The sequence below is a fragment of the Larimichthys crocea genome, chromosome XVI (genome assembly GCF_000972845.2).
Source record: "Larimichthys crocea isolate SSNF chromosome XVI, L_crocea_2.0, whole genome shotgun sequence".
Lineage (NCBI taxonomy): Eukaryota > Metazoa > Chordata > Actinopteri > Sciaenidae > Larimichthys > Larimichthys crocea.
The window spans coordinates 3,649,943-3,671,777 of record NC_040026.1 but is presented as its reverse complement, the minus strand read 5'-3'; the positions used below and the strand labels follow the sequence as shown (position 1 = coordinate 3,671,777).

Below are 21,835 nucleotides of genomic sequence, written 5' to 3'. Positions count from 1 at the left end.
GTCATAGATTTTTGTTTTGCTTAATTATGACTGCTATATATTACTGCTGCTGTATGAAACCTAAAAAATGGATAAACTGCCTCAAGTGATATCATTTGACTCATAATTAGGGTTGATGACTACAAGTTTGAAAAAGAAAATAATCGAGGGTGGGATGTTGAGGTTACCAGATCTCTCCCCTCCCCACTCCGCTCTTTATATCTCTTCTTGAAGTTAGCATATCAGGGTTACATTTACTACTGGAACATAACAAATCCAGATTTCAGAAATCCGCAATCCATTACCTCCGGTTTGTCTGGCTGTGCTTCACTCAGAAAACATTAGAGACTCATTAATGTCAATAATTCTCTTTTTGTTCCACAAATGTTTAGTACAACCTTTTTTGTATTGAAAGTATTTTGTGTAAAGTTTTATCAGATACTATCACAGGTACATTTAAATCCCACCCTTTTTGTAATTATCATTTCTTTGTATGAATCCTCATATTCAGACTTACCCAGTACAGACATAAATGAAGACTGAGATGTTTCATATCTTAGAGTTTTTTCATTGAAGGCCTGACAGCTGTAGCTTCCATTCTGATTCATCTGAATGTTCATCAGTGTGAGCTGTGGTCCAGTATCAGACAGCTTGTCTCCATTCAGAAACCAGTAAAACAGAGCAGGTCTGGAGTCAGCTGAGCAGGACAGGACGATGTTTGATCCTTCCTCATGGTGTTCTTGTGGTGGAGATATTATGAGTTTAACATTTTCTGGACCATCTGAATGTCGGGGAGAAAACAACAGTAAAAAATATAAATATTGTTACATAAACAATAAAAAGACACATGGCATGTACCTTCACTCATTGTATGACTGTCATAAGTACTGATTAGGTATATACTCATTTGTCAGCAGAAAAAAATCAACCTCTGTATGATGTAATAGAATAAAAAAGGCCTGTGATAAACACTTTCTACATTAAACTGACTGTAGAAGCAAACAAACAAGAAAACAAAGCAAGATCATTCTTGACTAAGCTGTGACAATAATCTAAACTCTCTCTGATGTTTGTGTCAGATAAAATACTGAGCATGTAGGTTAGTAACTCACAGCTGATGGAGAGGAGTATTGGCCCACTGGTGACAGAGCTTACAGGGTTGGACACATGACACCTGAATGGTCCCTGGTCATAGCGGGTCACACTGACTATAGTGAGAGTGGAGTCTCCATCAGTGAGCTGAACTCTGTCACTGGCTGTAACCTCAGAGCTGCTGTTCAACCAGAGGAAAGAGAGAGAGGATCCAGAGGAGGAGCAGGACAGACGGACAGAGCTGTTGAACTCCACCAAGTCTGTGTTACTGACAGTTACCACTGGGGTGGAGGCTGGCACTGTAGGGTGAAATTGACAACAAAATTATTAGAAGTCATAAACTGGATAAAAAAATATTGCACAATTCAATTGCTTTGGATTTTAAACCCTGTTCAACCCAAACAAAGGCACTAATTGTGTGTCAAACACAACTAATATTTTTCAACCATATTTCTTTGTACAAATCCTTTTATTCAAACTTACCCAGTACAGACACAACTGAAGACTGAGATGTTTCATATCTCAAAATGTTTTCATTAAATGCCTGACAGCTGTAGTTTCCACTCTGACTCATCTGAATGTTCATCAGTGTGAGCTCTGGTCCAGTATCAGACAGCTTGTCTCCATTCAGAAACCAGTAAAACAGAGCAGCAGGTCTGGAGTCAGCTGAGCAGGACAGGACGATGTTTGATCCTTCATCATGGTGTTCTTGTGGTGGAAATATTAGGAATTTAACATTTTCTGGACCATCTGAATGTCAAGTAGAAAACAACAGTAAAAAAGTTACATGACAAATAAAAATACACATGGCCTGTAGCCTACGAACTTCATTATAAGGCATTATAACTGATTAGTATGAATGGTACATTACTAATTTCTCAGCAGAAAAAATAAACCTCTGTCGATTTTAATTGATAAAAGAGGCCTGTGATAAACACTTTCTACAATTAAAACTGACTGTAGAAGCAACACAACAAGAAAACAAAGAAAGACCATTTCTTGAATAGCTTGACAGTAATACAAACCTCTCTCTGATGTTTGTGTCAGATAAAGTACTGAGTTGTAGGTTGTAACTCACAGCTGATGGAGAGGAGATGGTGACCCACTGTGGCAGAGCTACCGGGTGGAACGCATGACCTGTAGTCCCTTGTCATAGGCGGGTCACACTGACTATAGTGAGAGTGGAGTTTCCATCAAGGAGCGTACTCTGTCACTGGCTGTAAACCTCAAGAGCTGCTGTTTCAACCAGAGGGACAGAGAGAGAGGGTCCAGAGGAGGAGCGGACAGACGGGCACGAGTCTTTGAACTCCTCCAAGTCTGTGTTACTGACAGTTACCACCGGTGGGAAGACTCGCTCTGCAGTTGAAAAACAGATGAGTAATAACCTGCGTAATTTAGATATAACAATGAGAGTGGAATGTCAGTTTCATTATAATCATTTAAAATAAAATGTAGAGATTTTGAAACGCAAAGATTTTTGCCGTCTAGTTTACGAGAAATAAATAATAATTTTACACAAATAATGTATTTATATTCATGATTGTATTTATCATTGATTGTGAGCATTTTGTTCCATTGGTTGATACTTGCTTTTACCACCATCTGTTGTTGATACAGAGAGTGATTATATACAAGAAAACTTTTCACTCTGACACCTCTCAGTTGCCTCATAAGAGCAAAAGTTATGAATCTTCTTGAGTATGATGTATTGTTACTTTGTTGTTCACAAATGTTTAGTACAACTGTTTCATATTTAAGGAAGTTTATCTGATACTATCACATGGTACATGTCTAAATCCCATCCTTTTTTCAACCATATTCTTTGTACAAATCCTTTTATTCAAACTTACCCAGTACAGACAACAACTGAGACTGAGATTTTCATATCTCAGAGTCTTTCATTAAAGGCCTGACTAGCTTAGTTTCCACTCTGACTCATCTGGAATGTTCATCAGTTTGACTCTGGTCCAGTATCCGAAGCACTTGTATCCATTCAGAAACCATAAAACGAGCAGCAGGTCTGGAGTCAGCTGAGCAGGACAGGGTGATGTTTGATCCTTCCTCATGGTGTTCTTGTGGTGGAGATATTATGAGTTTAACATTTTCTGGACCATCTGAATGTCAGTAGAAAACAACAGTAAAAAATGGAAATGTACATGACAAATAAAAAGGACACTGACAGTTAGCCTGGACTCTTATAAGGCAATTATAACTGCTTAGTATGAATGGTACATACTTAAATTTGTCAGCACCCCCAACACCACCCCCCACCAGCAAAAATAAAACCTCTGTACATGTAATATAATAAAAAAGGCCTGTGGGGGGGGATTAAACACCTTTCTACATTAAATGACTGTAGAAGCAAACACAAACAAGAACAAAGCAGATAATTATTGACTAAAGCTGTGAATCAATACTAAACTCTTCTGAGTTGTGTCCGATAAAATACTGAGCATGTACGTTAGTAACTCACAGCTGAATGGAAGAGGTTAACTGGCCCACTGGTGCCATTATGACAGGGTTGGACACCGCGACACATGAATGGTCCCTGCATAGGGGTCACATTGAGTATCGTGAGATGGCAGTTTCCATCAGTGAGCTGAACTCGGTCCTGGCTGTACCTCAGAGTGCTGTCAACCAAGAGGAAAGAGGGTAGAGGCATCAGAGGAGGAGCAGGACAGACGGACAGAGCTGTTGAACCCACCAAAGTCATGTGGTGTTTGCAGTTTACCACCACATTAGAGAGACTGGCTCTGTGTGGATTGATAATAAATAAAAAAAGAAGACAAAAAGAGAACAGAGCTGTTAAACTACACAAAGTCTGTGTTACTGACAGTATTGACACCTTGAAACGTCTACATGGGTGGAAAACAACAAGAATGTTGGATTGTGTACTACTAATAAAAGGAATATGTGACCCACATTGAAGTTTGGTATGAACCTCTGAGACTAAAAAAGAAATAAGAAGAATTGTAGCCACTATAGTAGCGAAAGATAATTAGAGACGAGAGCTTCTCCAAAATTCTACTCTTGAGATATGTGAAGTCAGACTTGAGAATCAAGACAGATCAGGATGAGTGCTTGAGACTTGAGGTGAATGTGTATAAGAATACGTAAACCCAAAACCTGTTCAGTGTTCTTGTGGGCACCTGGCTGTTGTGTTAAGAAAGAAACTGTGAACCAATCATCTTAACATACTTTCTGCCGACCCCAGCTGGTCATGATTGCACAGGTGTACCCAGGACCACTGTTGGGTGTGGTTACAGGTCAACCAAAACAAAACCCCCCCGCCGACACAGGGGACAGTAGCTTTGCTAATTGAACGGTGGAAGTTACTCATGAACTCTTGGGAGGCCACATCCCCCCCCCGAAGTCGACAAGTAACGTGTAAGTGGTGCTGGATAGGATATGAACATTTTTATGAGTTGTTACAAAATAATGCTGGATTACTGCTCACGTGGACTAGTTTCATGATTGTCCTCAAGTGTCACATAGTAAGTAATGCTTGGCGTTGTAAATGTTTTGCCTACCATTAGAGGAGGTTATGTTGGTAATAACAGTATGAATAGTTGACACTGACATTTAGGAATTTTAAAATATACTCTTGATTCATTGGTTTTTTCATGATACTCCAGTGTGGGGGCTACTGATACTTCAGTGGTTTTGCCAGTGTGATGCCTAAAAAACTCAAATAAAGAGAAAAGTAACATTTTGGCACACCTGAAATTTGTCTCGTGTATTATTATTTATATGTTTTTTATAATAATATAATCACTAACATAGAAACACCATTATTTATTCTTTGCTCAATTGCTAGCCTAATCTGTATTCAAGCACTGAAAGAGATTAAACATGGAAATATTTACTCACACAGAACCTCCAGTCTGATGCTTCCTGTCATTTCTGATGCTTTCCAGGTGGTGGTTGAATGGAAACTCTGTATTCCTCACTGTCATTAGAGCCTAGATTCCTGAGCTCTAGAGATCAGTAAGGTGAAGAGGTGTTATCCTGCCTTCATACTCTGGTGTAGTGAGTTTCCCACCATTTGTGGAGTGATTATAGGTCTCTCATCAATATTCCCATCTGATTGTTAGATTTTTGTGGAGTCTGTTTGTGTTGAAACATCACCGTGCCTCCCACAGCTGCATCAGAGGACCAGCTGCAACACACCAGCCCCTTTGGTTAAACCTGGAGGAGCCAGTTACAGGTTGATTAGATCTCCATAAGATGCTTACATACAAAAGAGCTGGGACAAAATCTTTATCACAATCTAAATAAAAAAAACACAAACAGATGAGCAGGACTGTTTGAGAGATGATTGATAAGATTCGATTTCATGCTCTCATTCAAGCCTATGTGTTTTCATATTATCCTTAAAACAATGTTCTAGAATGTCTATTTAAAAAGTAAACACAACAATGCTAAAGTCAAGTGTTACGTGGTAATAATAGGAAGCCATTTTCAACAAGATTTTTGTCCATATAACTCCTTTGAAGAAACCAACAATTACAAATGAATATCTACCTTAATCTGTTATTTGTACATTGGTACAATGCTTACAAAATCTGTGGCCTGACTAATGTTGTCTATGTACTGCATATTAGTAATCAGTTGCTCATACTATCTTTTATGAAAAAAACTACTAATTTGAGTGAAACAATCTGACACTGTAGACCATCAAATAGTAGATGTTACAATTTGGAGAAAAAAGTGGATAGTTGACTTTTTGGCTGTGTCACAAGTTGTAAGAGCTCACCTGAGATGGGGGACTCCCAGGATGATGAAGTGTATCACAGTATTTCCATTGTATCTGTAGTGTCATCAAGTATGTCATTGAGAAAGCGGATCACACTTCTTCACTTTCCCTGGTGGTTATTTCACATATATAATGCTTGTTTCAATAGGTCTTTATGAAGGTCGTATAAGGAAGTACTGTGCAATGGGGAATTTTACCAAATATAAATTGCAAAAAATGATGCAAATAATGATTCAGATGAGTTCCACAGTTCTGTACTGCTGTGATAAGTCAGTGTACTGTGTGCGACATGGCAGTAGTTTACATTGCTATATGTTTTTGCAGGCTCTATGAATGTCACTGTCAATCAGTACAGTGGAATGCTCTCCCATGCTCTTGGATCTGACCAAACTCCGTGGCCATGGCTGACATGTGGGCAATTGCCCACCAGTATCGTCAGACTATACAACCCGGTTTCTAACACCACACTCACAGACTTTACAATTTAAGTTTGAAGAAAGCTTTTCAATGTGCCTTGAAGCTGAAATGTTGTTACAGGTACCTCATCTAAATATATCCTGTTACGAACATAGATCACATTGGTCTGTGGGATTATTGATACCACAGTATCCATGTACTTCTCACGACTGTATACAAACACAGTTTACACCATAAGCGGGCTACATTTGCAGCTTTAGGATCTGACTGCAGACTCAGTGGGTTTATCTCAGGATGCAGACAGTTTGGAAGTCAGCACCGTAAATAAACAACCTCTGCATTCATAACTGGGCCATTAATTAGAGCGCCAGCGGCTTCTACTTTATCACAGGATGAGCTGCTGTCTCCGACCCTCTGACCTGTTTACTGTTTTCAAATGAAATGATTGACTTAATTGATTGTGGTGAGCAAAAGGTCAAGCGTATCAAATTCAAGTAAACAATAAGAGGCGGATAATACATCTTTATTACATAACATGCATGCGCTCATACCTCATTCCAAAGTCACGCACCGTTTTACCATAATCTTACAATGTTCACGTCTGTTAGATTCCAGATAAAACATTTTACATTTTGTGTATCAGTATTGTATGATGGAATCTTGTGTCTTTTTATTATTATCTTATCATAATTCAAACACAACTTATTTATTTTCATTTGTAAGTTTTTATGCAACATGCAGCCCCAAGTGCTCACAGAGCAAATAACACGAAAGAAAAAAAAAAAATTTTTAAAGTATGCATGAAATTCACAGACTAATGCAAGGAATGAAGAAATGTTAAAAGTAAATTTTAAAATCTAGATAAATAAATACAAACTAAAGAAGTACAGAGAGGCATGATCAGACAATAAAAGCTTATTTCTTATACAGAGACAAAGTTGTTCCACCGATGAAGGACACAGTGACTAGGCTGACTCTATTTCCTTTGTTTGTATAAGTGTGTGAGTTTCGGAACAAAAGCAGAACAGGAGAAGAAAAGCAAGGCATTAGATATACACTGTAGAAATAGTACAACAAACATATTCAAACAAAAGCAGAAATGTATTGGCGTCAGTAATCATACAGAATTAAATACAAACACATCACCCACAGATATAAAAATGTTATTTTTGCATTCAATGTGTTTCAGATTTAGGTGTCTCTTATTCCAATAGTTTTCACAACATGTTTCTATTAGAGTATATACTCCACCTAGATGAATAATATATGTTTTTGTATCTTGAACATGAGTCTTTTATCTCTACAGATGTCACAGTATTCTTTCGTCCACCAATCATTGTACCACCATGTTTCTACGTAGCTCAGAACTATAACCCATCACACTTGTGGCGAGCTGAAGGGCGACTTGAAATTTTTGTGCAGTTGTAGTTTCTCCTTCATCTCAGGATGCGAGAGACCTTGTTTGTTGTCTTCCTTCAAATACAATACAGTTTAACTTTTCCTCTAATCCAGAATGACTTCAAACTTAACCTTAAAAGGGAAATGTCTTTGAGTGTATCAGTTCTCATAATACATGATCGCTTGCTCAGGGAAAAATGGTACAATTTGATGATTCATTATATACATAATGTACTCTACTGTGATATTATATATATAATATATATATATATATATATTATATAATATATATATATATATATATATATAGATATATATATATATATATATATATATAATGTGTGTGTGTGTGTGTGTAAATGTGGGATGAAGTAAGATCAGATATACTCACCTTGAGTAGTAGTCAAAAAGGCGGGGCTGTGTTGTTTACTTTTTCTTCTAAACATTAAAAAATAAACATTGTTCAAATGTGGTCAGGAAATCAGAATTTACTCTACCTCAAACAGTAACTATGGGTGGGTTTGGGTCATTTTTGGCTGGTAATCCTCTCAGTCCTTTGGGATATCAGTCTCTGAGTCTGTTTTTGCGTTCAACATTACCTCAGCTGTCACAATCCAAATTGTTATTGGTGATATTATTAAAAATGCTTTGTTGTCCCTAGTTAAACATTAAAAGTATTTTCCACTTACGTTTTTCGATAAATGTAGTACCCTCCACCAGGCAGCCGCTCCAACAGAACGACCAAACATGCGATTACTATTCCAGCGATGCAGCCAGCTGAACAGATTGATGTTTTTTTCTTGGATGGCTTAAATAAGAAATACATTGTGAATGTACACGTCTTGGGAAAATGACTGCTATATACTGCTAGTGCTGCACCTCAAGTGAGTCCTTTGGTCAGTGTTGGTTAGGGCTGAGGAGTACAAGTTTGGAAAATCAAGACATCAGCGGACGTGGTTGTTCGAAGATGTGAGGTCGCAGATCTCTGTGTCCTGATCCTCTCGCTGATTTCAGGCTAGAGAGAGAACCAGTATAATACATTTTGAATGGTTGAGTTGCCATTGTGGGTAATGTATGGCACTATGTAAAAACATCAATGAGTGAGGTCCCACAATATAAAATTTTTTTTTTTTTTTTTTTTTTTTACTTTAAATACATTTATTTAAGTAAATTTTTACTCTTTAATGCTTAGTAATTTTAATGTTTTTCATGCAAACTAGTACTTCTATTAAAATCTGCCACGTTATCAGTGAAATGATTTGTACACAGTAATAACAAATCTTTAGGAAGACTGATCCCCTTAAAAATTATCAGATGATAAAAAATACAGATTTTACATGACGTGACAAATTCTACATGACATGTAACATAGCTTCTATACTGGGAAACTGAAAAATGCAACTTTAGAGGCTGCAGCATATTGTATAAGATAAGAAGAAGGCACATGTAGGGTAGAAACTCACAGTTGATTGAGAGGTTAACTGGCCACTTGGTTGCCCATTACTGACAGGGTTGACACAAGACACCTGAATGGTCCCTGGTCATAGCGGTCACACGGACAATAGTGAGAGTGGGAGGGGGGGGTGGGGGGGGGGGGGGGATTTTCCATCATTGAGCTGAACTCTGTCACTGGCTGTAACCTCAGAGCTGCTGTTTTTAAACAGAGGAAAGAGAGAGAGGATCCAAGGAGGAGCAGGACAGAACGGGACAGAGTCTTTTTTGAACTCCTCCAAGTTCTGTTTACTAACATTACCACACATTTGCCAACAGGTCTTGTGGGGTGGAAAACCAGTGGTTTATACTTTCCAGCCTTTTAAGCCAAAGAAAAAGAACATTGTCCAGTAGAGAAATCAAAATAGAGACTAAATTCTGTTTAAATGTTAATATGATGGGAAATAAGGGCTTGTTAAAACACGGGAAGTCAGGAGAATGTGGACTAAGACTTGACTGCTGCACTATAAAATAAGAATAATTACAACAAATATAGGTATTATATCATGATTGCATTAATAATTGATAGTGAGCAATTTTGGCCATTGGTAATCCTTAGGCTTTTCCACCACTCTGTTGTGCTACAGAGAGTGATGGTCATACAAGAAACTTTTCACCGCTGACACCTCTCAGTTGGCTCTATAAGAGCAAAATGTGATAGACATATCCTTGAGTATGTAGTATTTGTTACTTTTTGTTCCACCAATTTTAGTAAAAACTGTTTCATATTTAAGAAAGTTTTATCTGATACTATCACAGGTACAATGTCCTAAATCCCATCCTTTTTTCAACCATAGATCGTGTACAAATCCTTTTTATTCAACTTACCCAGTACAGACCAACTGAAGACGAGAGGTGTCATATCTTCAGAGTTTTTTCAATTAAAGGCCTGACAGCTGTAGTTCCACTCTGATTCAATCTGAATGTTCAGCAGTGTAGCTCTGGTCCAGTAATCAGACAGCTTGGCTCCATTCCAGAAACCAGTAAAACAGAGGCAGCAGGTCTGGAGTCCAGCTGAGCAGGACAGGGCCAATGTTTTGATCCTTCATCATGGTGTTCTTGTGGTGGAAATATTATGAGTTTTAACATTTTTCTGGACCATCTGAATGTCAAGTAGAAAAACAACAGTAAAAAAGGAAATGTTACCATGACAAATAAAAAGACACATGGCAGGTAGCCTGACGCATTATAGGGCTTATAACGGATTAGTATGAATGGTACATAGTAATGTGTCAGCAGAAAAAAATAAACCTCGTTATGAGGTAATGTAATAAAAAGAGTGTGATAAACACTTTCTACATTAAAAACTTGACTGTAGAAGCAAACAGACAGAAAACAAAGCAAGACCAATTCCGTGACTAAGCGGTACAAATAATTAAACTCCTCTCGGAATGTTGTGTCAGATAAAGTACTGAGCAGGTAGGTTAGTAACTCACAGCTGATGGAGAGAGTATTGACCCATGGGTGGCAGAGCTTACAGGGTTGGACACATGAACAGGAATGGTCCCTGGTCATAGCGGGTCACACTGACTATAGTGAGAGTGGAGTTGCATCAGTGAGCTGAACTCTGTCATGGCTGTAACCTCAGAGCTGCTGTTCACCAGAGAAAGAGCAGAGGATCCAGAGGAGAGCAGGACAGACGGACAGAGTCTTTGAACTCCGCCAGAGTCTGGGGTGTGGGAGTTACAACAACATTTGATACGGCACTGTTGGTTGAAGAGAAAAAGAAAAAAAAAGAGAGAACAGAGCTGTTAAACTACACAAAGTCTGTGTTACTGACAGTTATTGACACATTGAAGACTCTCTATGGGTGAAAACAAAATGTTTTGTATTTTGTCACGACTATAAAAGGAATATTGACCCAACATTGAAGGTTTGTTATGACCTCTGAGACTATAAAGAAATAAAGAAGATTTAGGCCAGTATAGAATGATAATGATAATGTAAGATACATAGAGCTTCCTCCAAAATTCTTGCTCTCAGATATTGAATTCAGACTTGAGAAATCAGACATCCAGATGAGGCTGGAGACTTGATGGTGAGATTTGACTTATTTGAATAAATTGTATTTAGCTTGACTATATCGACCTAACAAATCTCATAGCAATAAATCCAAAAAGACAGTAGCAGGGAGGCAGAACCATAAACACACTGCTGACTCGCAGGTCCTTCGTCATTAGTCATTGCAGTTTGTCTGATTCATGTTCTGTAGTGTTTCATGGTTCGGTAAGTTGTACTGATGGTGGTTTTTTTTTCCCCCCCCCCCTTTGACTCAATCTCTTTGGTCACATTTTTTAACGACGGTGTGCATTTTCCTCTGGGATGATCCAGGTATTACAGTACAGTATGGGTGTTGGTATACACCCGTAGAATGTGTGGATGTTGTGATTCCTAACAAAAAAAACTTCTAATAGAAGTAACGGTGGACAAAATCCCGCATCCTATTTAAAAAAAAGAGAGAGATTTCTAAAGGTTCAGCAGAAGCTAAATTGGGAGGCACAGCATCTGAGGATCACGAAGGTTACTCACGTCATTTGTAACAAAATGACCTTTTTTGTGGTTCCCGGTTTTCCGGGACAAGTTTTCCTCATGAAAGTCACAGTAACACAAAAGGACTGTAACGTTATAAAGTAAACCATTTGATTTGGTCTAACTGAGGACTGTGGAATTTTGTCCTCATCACTTACATTGGATAAGCAACAAAGAAGAGAGTTTCATTATGACCAATATGAACTGGAGTAATGAAAGTAAACAAAACATGTTTCAGTGTATCTTATAGGCACCTGACTGTGTGTTAAACAAAGAAAGTGTTTTCGTTTTTACTGTCACCTATCGTGTAACAGAATTTCTGCGGAACTCCACCATTAGAGAGGTTATGTGGGTGGTAATAACAGTATGAATAAATAGTTTCACCTGAACATTTAGAAGTTTAAAATATATCTGATTCATTGGTAATTGGAGATCTTTTTCATGATACTCCAGTGTGGGAGTTACTGGCCTTCATGGTTTTCCAGTTGTGATGCTATATAATAATGAGAAAAGTACAATTTCAAACACCTGAAACATTGTCGCAGTTATTATATTATGTTGTTTGTTTTATAAAAATATAACCACGAACACAGAAACACCATTATTTATTTCTTGCTCAATTGCTATGCATAATCTGTATTCAGCGGCTGAAAGAGATGAAACATGTGAAATAGTTACTCACCGAGAACCTCCAGTCTGATGCCTTCCAGTCATTTTGGTGTTCCTGTGTTCAATGGAAAAATCGATATACTCCGCTGTCAATGAGAGCCAGATTCCTGAGCTCTAGAGATCATGGAAGAGTGAAGAGGGGTATCCTGTCGTTAATCTCTGGTGCAGGGAAGTTTTCCACCACTTGTTGAAAAGATTTATACAGTGTATCATTAACATTCCAGCTGAGGGTTAGATTTTCTGTTTGGATCAGTGTTGTGGTGAACCTCACCGTGCCTCCCAAGTGCATTCAGAGGACCAGCTGGCAACACACCACCACTTTGTTTAAACCTGGAGGAGACAGTTTTACAGGGCTGATGAGGACCTGATAGAATTCTTACATTAGAAAATAAAGCAGTGGGACAAAATAATTGAATCCAAAAGAAAAAAAAGACACAAACAGAGGACAGTTCAGATAGATTTATGAATCTCTTTCCAAAGCCAGATGGAGTTTTCATATTATCCTTAACACAATGGTATGATGTCTATTTGAAAAGTAACAAACAATCTAAAGTGAAGGGAAAATCTGTGGCCTGAACTAATGTGGTCTATGCACTGAATATTAGTAATCAAATTGCTCATTAGGATGTACGATGCATCGTGACACGATTAAAATCGGTACAAATGCGTGACGATTCGCACCGGTTGAAGAAATTTTTGATTTCCCTTCGCGAATGCGAGAGAAGTAGGATATGTTGGTTTTTTTCTTTCTTTTTTTAAATTAGAAAATAAGTTACGATTATTTTTAAAAAAGGCACTGGTATGGTGATTCATTTGTTCAACGACAGACGTCAGGTCACGTGACCTTAGCTTTGAAATAAAGGACGCACCGAGCGGTTTGAAATCACCTGTGTGGTGGCATTTTGGATTCCCTATATACACAAATACAACCGTGAGAAATGGACAGACAAAACCCAAAATATCATGTAAAATATTGCAAGAGACTGCAACATATAGCGACCAACACGAGCCATGCAAGCAAGCAGATTAACCGCAACCACAGCTGAGAACCAATGTAACGTTACGCCACCTCGTGAGCGAAACTGCACATCACACAATTGTTTATAAAGAAAAGAGATGTTTTTCATGTATTTTTATTGTTTAAGATGACCATTAAAGTTGCACTTTTTTTAGTAAAGAGAACACAAACGGGTTTGAGAGTTTCGATAAAGAAAGCACCTAAGATTGTTTTTTCCTACAAATAAAAAGATCAAGTTATTTACAGAATTTCTCTGTAGCTCATTTTGATTAAAAAAATCGTTACATCCATATTGCTCATACTATCTTTTAATGGAAAAAAACAAAAGCAAAACAAAACAACTGACACTGTTTGAACATCAACAGTAGATGGTTCATTTTAGTGGAAATTAAAGGCTTTTGTCTGGTGGGATCAGTGGTAAGACTCACCTGAGATGACTCCGCAGGATGATGAAGCGATCACAGATATTTCATTTCGTTTGCAGTATCATCAGTATGACAGAGAAAAGAGGATCACACTTCTTCTCTTTCCCCTTTGCTAATTTCAACATAATAAATGCTTCCATTTCAATAGGCCGGTTGAAGGTCCATATAAGGAATAAATGGATAATAGGAATTTTACAATCTCATATCTCCAATAGATCAGTTTTAATAAAAGGCCAGGTCTCACCTTGTTATCATTAACAATGTCCACACAGGCAACGTTTAAATAGATAATGAAAATATTTAAATAGGCTTCTTCTTGAGGAGGAGTAATAACCAGAGGTGGGTAGAGTAGCCAAAAATTTTCTCAAGTAAAGTAAAAGTAGTCCATCCAAATAATTACTTGAGCAAGATAAAAAAAAAAGTACTTGGTTGAAAAAACTACTCCAATACTGAGTAACTGTTGAATAACGTCTCATTTATGTGATAACACAAGCATTCAATCATACAGACAAAATAGAAAAAAAAAACATAAGAATCAATTTAAGGCAATTAAGTCCAATCAATAAAATAATAAATGTAAGGTTAGCAAAATAGCTTAAATGAAAATAATCCAGGTAAATTTCCGTTTAAAAAATAAAATAATTTAAAAAAATGAATTAAGCACAAATAACACAAAATTGCTTTTGTAAATTTTCACCAGCTAGAACGAGAACACATAAACTGTTGTGGTGTGTGTGTGTGTGTGGTGGTGTGTGTGTGTGTGTGTGTGTGTGTGTGTGTGTGTGCCAAAACATGCAGAATTTGATGACAAACAATTTCACCAAGAATCATTCAGTGATGGTCCCTATAAGTGTTCAACAGTAGTTGGCTCCAAGGTTCTTGCAGTGAAGCGGTGATCGTTTAGCAATGAACAGGAGTCATGCATTACTGAAAATCTCTCACAGGCTGCAGAGGCAGGAAGACCTGTTTGACTTTGAGTGACGCTTCTTGCTGTGAGGAAAGGTGTGGAGTAAGATCCATACCTGCAGGGGGGAACGGGGGGACAACGTGAAAGGTTATCTCTCCAGCTCTTGTGTTTCCCAACTCCGTGGATGCAAAGAAGTCGTCTTCATCAGAGGGGCTTGCTGTTTGTGCTGATTGACTTCATCCAAGTCGGGTCAAGGGTGAATTTCGGAAGTGTAGTCGAGGCCTGTGACAAGTAAATCATTGTTCAAAATAATTAGGTCTGCACATTATTCTTACCCTTCTACTATATAGGCTGTCAAGCTGCTGATGTTTAACATAAAAAGCTACCTGAGCTTCTAACTATGTTGCAACCCTGTGGTTTGTCACTGACACACTATAATCCTATATGACAGTAACATTATACAGATTTATATAGGTCAATGTCTACTGGTTCATCTTGAATTGATAAACAAGTATAATCTACCAGCATTTAAGATGTTCTCCTCTGTGGTCCCAGGATGTTTCGAATCTTAGGGTAGGAGTATGGGTGGCTGGCAATCAGCTCGGCCTCTTTTCATGATATCGCAAAAACGTTTCGGGATCCCTTGCTGCAGGGCATGAACAAGAGGTGTTGACGTTTTGCAAGATGACTCCAACTCGTTCAGCTGGTCCCGCAACTGGTAAAGTGTTGGCAGCAGGAGGCCCATATGCCACAGATGATTTGATTAGAACTTATGACTCATTCAAGGCATGTTTCCATAATACAAGATATAATGTCTATTTAAAAACAAACGATAAAGTGAAGTGGTCAAAATTGACAAGAGGCATGGAAGCAGCTTGTTTGATCATATAATCTCTTGGCGCAGACAGCATGTGGTTTGTGGTTAAACTTTCGTCAGTAGTTCAACATCATGAGCTTGTCCCTTTCTTTGAAGAATTGACTTGCAGGTATTGGGACGATATAAAGAATTCCATTTAATCACCCAAATAAATCTGAAGAGTGAAATGCAAAAGTGAGCAACAATACACTAAAGAGGTTTGTACAATGTAAATAACGTCCCAATATGCATACACTGCTGATAACGTAATCATTTTGGCTATTTTAAATGTAATAAATGCTTATTACAAAATTTAAAATGAACCACATTGTAAGTAGTGTCAGTTGGTATTACATTATTGTACTTTATTACATTTTCGGTTGCTACAAGGTTAAATATTTCGTTACCTCAAACGAAGCACAAAGGAAATACAAAGTAAGGTAAACCTATCCTCCATTGAATCCTTCTTTGTGCGAATAGCATATGAGGGAAAGTCACCATCAATTTTGTTTACTTAGAATAATGACGATATGAGAGAGCTCTGTCGTATAATGTGCTCTGATGTATATGACCAGTTAATGAAATGCAGTTAGTTTCTTACGTGCTGCTGAACAAGTGTCCACATCATACAATAAAGCCCTCTGCAGTCAGCTCCTAAGCGTACAACTAGACGTCGCGCCACTCTGTGGGTGTAAGTGTTTTTGTTGTTGCATAATGATGGACGCGGAAGATGCTATAAACTGTGAGTATTATTATGCCACAGACTGAAACTTAACATAAGTAAGCCTACAATATGCGATTTTGAAACAAAATTGGGTGTCATATGACATCATGGTAAGCCGAGTTGTGGACAACTGTCCAGGGAATGTAACCGATTTACATTAAAACAAACTAAGGTTATACAAATAAACAATAAGGCAAGGAAAATGCAGATGAAGCATTGTTGGGGGGGGGGGGTTTTAAGGTGCAAAGTCAACAACAATGATGCAGGAGAAATCAGGTAACAAAACACAATGAGACAAGTGAAGCATGCACAGCTGATCTAAATCAGCTGACAACCGTCCATGTCCCTTATGTCGCACAGAACTTGCTGGATCAATCCAAGATCATTTGGACCAGCATCACATACTGTACTGAACAACTAATAACTAAAATGAATACCTGATAACAATAAAAATAAGTACTGTAAGGCAACAGCACGGTGGTATGACTTTATCCAAGCATTGGGAAACTGGGACATAAAAGTTTGTCACTTTACAGTAAAATAAAGATTTTACTCATGTCATAAAGTGATAGTTTGTTGCCAGAGGTGGATAGTAACAGGTTACATTTACTTCGTCGTACATTTACTTGAGTAAAAGGTTTGAAAAAATGGCACTCTAGGGTAGTTTTTCAATCACTATACGTTTTACTTTTACTTGGTAGATTGTAAAAGAAACGGTAGCTCCTACTTACTCGCTACCTTAGGCTACATGGCTCATTGACTTTTCTTTATACCTCTTGGGTTCTACAACGTTCACGCGCATTTTTTTTTATTCCCGCGGACGCCGCATTTTTATGTTTTTATTTTGACAGAGAGACTTCCGCCGCAAAGGCATCTACAACGTGATGGTGTTTCGCGCAATCAAACGTAGTCGTGCAGTCTGATCACGTGTCATATTCAATCAGTGGCGGGACCGGTTAACTGCAGTCGTAGGAGCAAACAATAAGAGAGAACAGAGAAAAGGAGAATGAAAATGTCTGAATCACGGGCCGATGCAATAGAAGAGACGAGGAGGGGAACAGGGATGAAACAGCCTGGCATCATATTGATGATTGCTTAGGTTACAAAAAGTGCGAAAAGCAGCTACATGAGGCGGTGTGTCCCTGAGTCTACCAAAACAACGGACATTTCAGCAGCAAAAACACATCTAACTTGAGGAAACATGTAAGGGTGAGGTTTCTTTTTTTTTACCGTGGATAGGCGAATGTTGGTTTTTTAGGTTACATATGTTTAAACATTTCCTAAGTCTCTTTTAATGATGTCTTGATCCCTTGTAGCCTCACAGATTTTTTTAATCCACAGAAGGTTCACCCCAACAAACTGTCCAAGTATACAGACTTTACTAGAGTCCCACACAGAAAGCGCAAATCCTCCTCTTCCAGTGATACTCCGTGAAAAATGCAAAAATCACAGCCTTCACTGCCCACAGGGACAGGTATCAACAAGCTGGTGCAAATTTTGTATGTGAAGGCCAACCAACCATTTCTTCTGTGGTTGAGACCCATCCTTCAAGACTTCGATAGAAAACCTTGCAACCTCATACAGTAATGACAAGGAAAACGTTTATGTAACAAGAATAAAGAGCAAATCATTAAAAGCTGAGTGCCTGGAACTATGTTGCTACCACAAATGACTGCTGGTCTGCAGACAAATAGCTACTTAGGTGTCACCCTTCACTGGAACGACACACCTCACTGGAAGGAAATCTGCGGCATTGGCTTGTAGACCTGTCAAAGGCTCACACACGTTGGTGTCCTTGCTGCTGCATTAGAGGAAATTCATTATTCATTAAGAGTATACCACAATCAGGGAAAAAGTGACCAGGACGACAACAGACGGGGCTCAAACTTCCTCAAGGCCTTTTGATTATATGGTCCGGAGAAAGATGAGGAAGCCACCATCTACAAGAAGAGAGTGACTCCACCTTGATGTACAAACAGAAGATCAGAGTGAGTCAGATGTGGAGTATCAAGATGTGTCTGCTATTCTGGTACACACAGGGCTTGAGTCCAACACCAAGGCACCAAAAGTGTGCATGCTCTTCAATCTTCTATCCACTGTGATGCCACTGCTGCAGGAGGAGCTGCAAACGAAACCTACTGCGGCTGTCTCGGTCTGCTTTTGCACAAATGTCATGCTCTTTGGAATAAAACCAGCAGGTCAACCATGGCTCATAAAACTGGGACAGTGGATTGTGTGCATTCACCGAGAGCAAGGAGAACAAGCAATTCGCAATGTCTGTACAGCATTAAAGATAAGATGTAAGTTTGACAAATGTATATTTTGTTTTTTAAAGAATAATAAATAAATAAGCCTTGCTGATTAATGAGTGAATCCACTTGTCTCAAGTAACTAAGTTTTCTTTGCATGGTGGTGTGACAATTGTGGATGACTTGAATGAAATAATTTAACTAATTTATTTTATTTGTATTTATTTGTGTACATGTACAATGCATGATAAAGACATTGTACCAGAAATAGCTAAAAGTCATTTTTTTATCGTTGCATCTTTTATAGGTTCAATGCAGCTGAAATGGGGTATGGAGTATGCTGCTGTGATGAAGCCTGTTGCCATGGCCCTTAAGATCCTCTAAGGGGAATCTCTGTGCATATGGGCTCCTGCTGAACACTTACCAGTTGCGGGACAACTGAAGAGGTTGATCACTCTTCAAAACTTTCACACCTCTTGTTCATGTTCCATGTCATGCCCGGAAGAAGGGAATCCAGAAACGTTTGGGATATTCATGAAAGAGCCTGAGCTGATTTGCAGCACCAATACTCCTACCAAGTAATCAGAACATTCCTGACACACAGGAGAATCTTAAATGGCTGGTAGATATATTGTTATCAATTCAAAGATTGAACCAGTAGACATTGACCTATATAATCTGTATAATGTTACTGTTTCAGATAGGCATTCAGAGTGTGTCAAGTGACAACCACAAGGGTTGCAACATAGTTAGAAGCTCAGTAGCTTTTTATGTTAAACACTCAGCAGCTGAACCAGCCCTCTATATAGTAGAAGGTAACAATGAATGTGCAACCTAATTATTTTGAAAAATGATTTATCTTGCAGGCCTCGACACATCAGCAAATCACTTGACATGCCGACATTGGATGAAGTCATCACACAAACAGCAGCCCCTCTGAGAGACGACTTCTTTGGGCATCCACGGGTTGGAGAAAACACCAAGAGCTGAGGAGATACCCTTGATCACGTCTGTCCCCGCGGTATGGATCTACTCCACAACTTCACTCCAACAAGCAAAAAAGAAGCCCCCCCCCCCCCCTTGTGTGGTCACCCCCACCCCCACTCAAAGTCAACACAGGTCTTCGCTTGCATCTGCAGCCTGTGAGAGACTTTTCAAGTAATGCAGACTCCTGTTCATTGCCTAAACGATCACAGCTTCACTGCCAAAACCTTGCCGCCAACTACTGTTGAAACTTAATAGGGCATCACTGGAATGATTCTTTGGTGTTAACTTGTTTGTTCATCAACTGCCAGTGTTTGTGTCACAGCACACAACACAACACACACACACACCACACACACACACACCACACACAAACACAGTTTATGGTTTCTAGTTCTAGCCTGGTGAAAATGTACAAAAGAAATTGTGTGTATTTGGGCTTAATTCATTTAAACTTATTTTATTATTTTAAATACTTGATTTACCTGGGGATTATTTTCATTTAAAGCTATTGTTGTAATTAATTATTTATTTATTGATTGACTAATTTGCCTAAAGTATGATTTTAGTATTTTTTGTCTGTATGGAATTGAATGCTTGTGTATCAAAATAAATGAGACGGTTGAAATTTTTTGCCAAACAGTTACTCAGTACTTGAGTAATTTTTTTCACCAAGTAAACTTTTTTTTTTACTCGTGCTCAAGTTACTTATTTGACTGACCTCTTTTTCTACTTTTCTTGCGTAAAATTCGTTTGGCTATCTACCCAAAAACCCCCGTTCTGTTAGTACTCCTCCTCAAGAAGAAGCCTATTTAAAATAATTATTATCTATTATTAAAAGTTGCTCTTGGTGGACATTGTTCGAGCTTCAATGGCCTTGCCTTTTATTTAACTGATCTACTTGGAGATTAGATGCGATTGTAATTCATTACATCATTCCTTCCTTATATGACCTTCATACAGGACCTATTGCAATGAGCATTATTTATGTTTGAAATTAGCAAAGGGAAAGAGAAGAAGTGTGATCCTCTTTTCTCTTGCATACTGATGAGATGCAACAGAATGGAAATATCTGTGATACGCTTATTCATCCTGGGAGTCATCTCAGGTGAGTTCTTATTACCAATGATTTTAACCAGACAAAAGCCATTTATTCACTAAAACATGAACCAGTCTATGTTGTATGTTCAACAGACCTGTCATAGATTGTTTGTGTTTTTGTTTTGTTTTTTCCATAATTACATGCTGAGTAGCAGCACTAGGGATCTAGTAACGGATTTCTGTTTAATACAAATCCGCAGCTAAAGCTGACGAATTCTCGTAATATTTAACAATGATCGCTTTTTGATTTGTAGGAAACCAACACAATCTTAGGTGCTTTCTTATAGAAAACTCTAAACAGTCTTGTGTTCTCTTATAACAAAAAGTTTTTGCAAACTTTCTATGGTCATCTTAACAAAATACATGAAATAACATTGCTCTCTTAAAAACTTATCTGTAGTGCTTTCTTTACGCCAACATCATCTTTTCGTGTCATCTGCCCGTTTCTCGGTCTCGCACGGTGCGTACGTATATTGGTTCCTCACCGTGTGGTTGCCGGTTAAATGCTGCTGCATGGTGCTCGTGTTGTCGCTATACTTTGCAGTCTCTTGCAATATTGACATGGGATTAGTTTGGGTTTTTGGTCCTGTCCATTCTCACGGTTGTATTTGTGTATATAGGGCAATCCAAACTGCCACACACAGGTGATTTCCCAACCTTCCCATCTACGCGCTTGTGCGTCATTACTTTCAAAGCTACAGTCACCGTGACCTTCGACCGTCTGTCGTTGAAACAAATGATATCACACATACCAAGTTTGACTTTTAAAAATACGCTAAACTTATTTCTGAATTTACACAAAAAGAAGAAAAACAACCCATACTTCCTATTGCTCGCATTCGCCGAAGAACAACTACATGTCTGTCAACACGGGTGCGAATCCGTCCGCATTCCCTTTATGTACCGCATTCTTTAAACTCGTGTCACGATTTCTGGCATGTCGTATCATCCATTATAGAGTAGCAATTGTATTACTAATATCAGTGCATAACACATTATTTTAAAAGCGGCCACAGATTTTCACCTTCACTTTAGCATTGTTTTGTTACTTTTCAATAGACATTCAGAATCCCATTGGGGGGGGTTTTGTTAAGATAATATGAAAACTAACATAGGCTTTGAAAGGAATTCTAAATCGTCCTGAACTGGCTCATCTGTTTGTGGTTGTGTGTGTCCATTTTTTTTTATTTTCTTTCTTGTTTTCTTTTTCCTTTTATGCTCTCCAATCAACAGAAAACAA

The 21,835-nt window shown here is 38.3% G+C and overlaps 1 protein-coding gene across 1 annotated transcript; it reads right to left on the bottom strand.

Annotated features, from left to right (window-relative positions):
- Positions 1-81: 81 nt before the first annotated feature.
- On the bottom strand, positions 82-15,426 carry LOC113747868 (carcinoembryonic antigen-related cell adhesion molecule 5-like). Its single transcript, XM_027289431.1, has 8 exons — positions 15,312-15,426; positions 14,717-14,796; positions 8,910-8,941; positions 8,328-8,353; positions 1,621-1,821; positions 1,092-1,370; positions 497-760; positions 82-119 (listed from the first exon to the last, which is right to left on the bottom strand). Exons 1-8 carry the CDS (start codon positions 15,424-15,426, stop codon positions 82-84), a joined length of 1,035 nt encoding a protein of 344 aa, XP_027145232.1.
- Between the last annotated feature and the right edge of the window lie 6,409 nt (positions 15,427-21,835).

Bases quoted from the DNA above. Each gene is read 5' to 3' on its own strand.
- LOC113747868 (XM_027289431.1), bottom strand. From the start codon at position 15,426: ATGGGCCTCCTGCTGCCAACACTTTACCAGTTGCGGGACCAGCTGAAC. The intron at 14,797-15,311 runs GTTTTTGCGATA...TCCCCCCTGCAG, and splicing joins GCAGCAAGGGATCCCGAAAC to GTATGGATCTTACTCCACAC. The intron at 8,942-14,716 runs GTGAGAGATTTT...ATAATTTTTAAG, and splicing joins TCTTCCTGCCTCTGCAGCCT to GGGATCAGTCTTCCTAAAGA.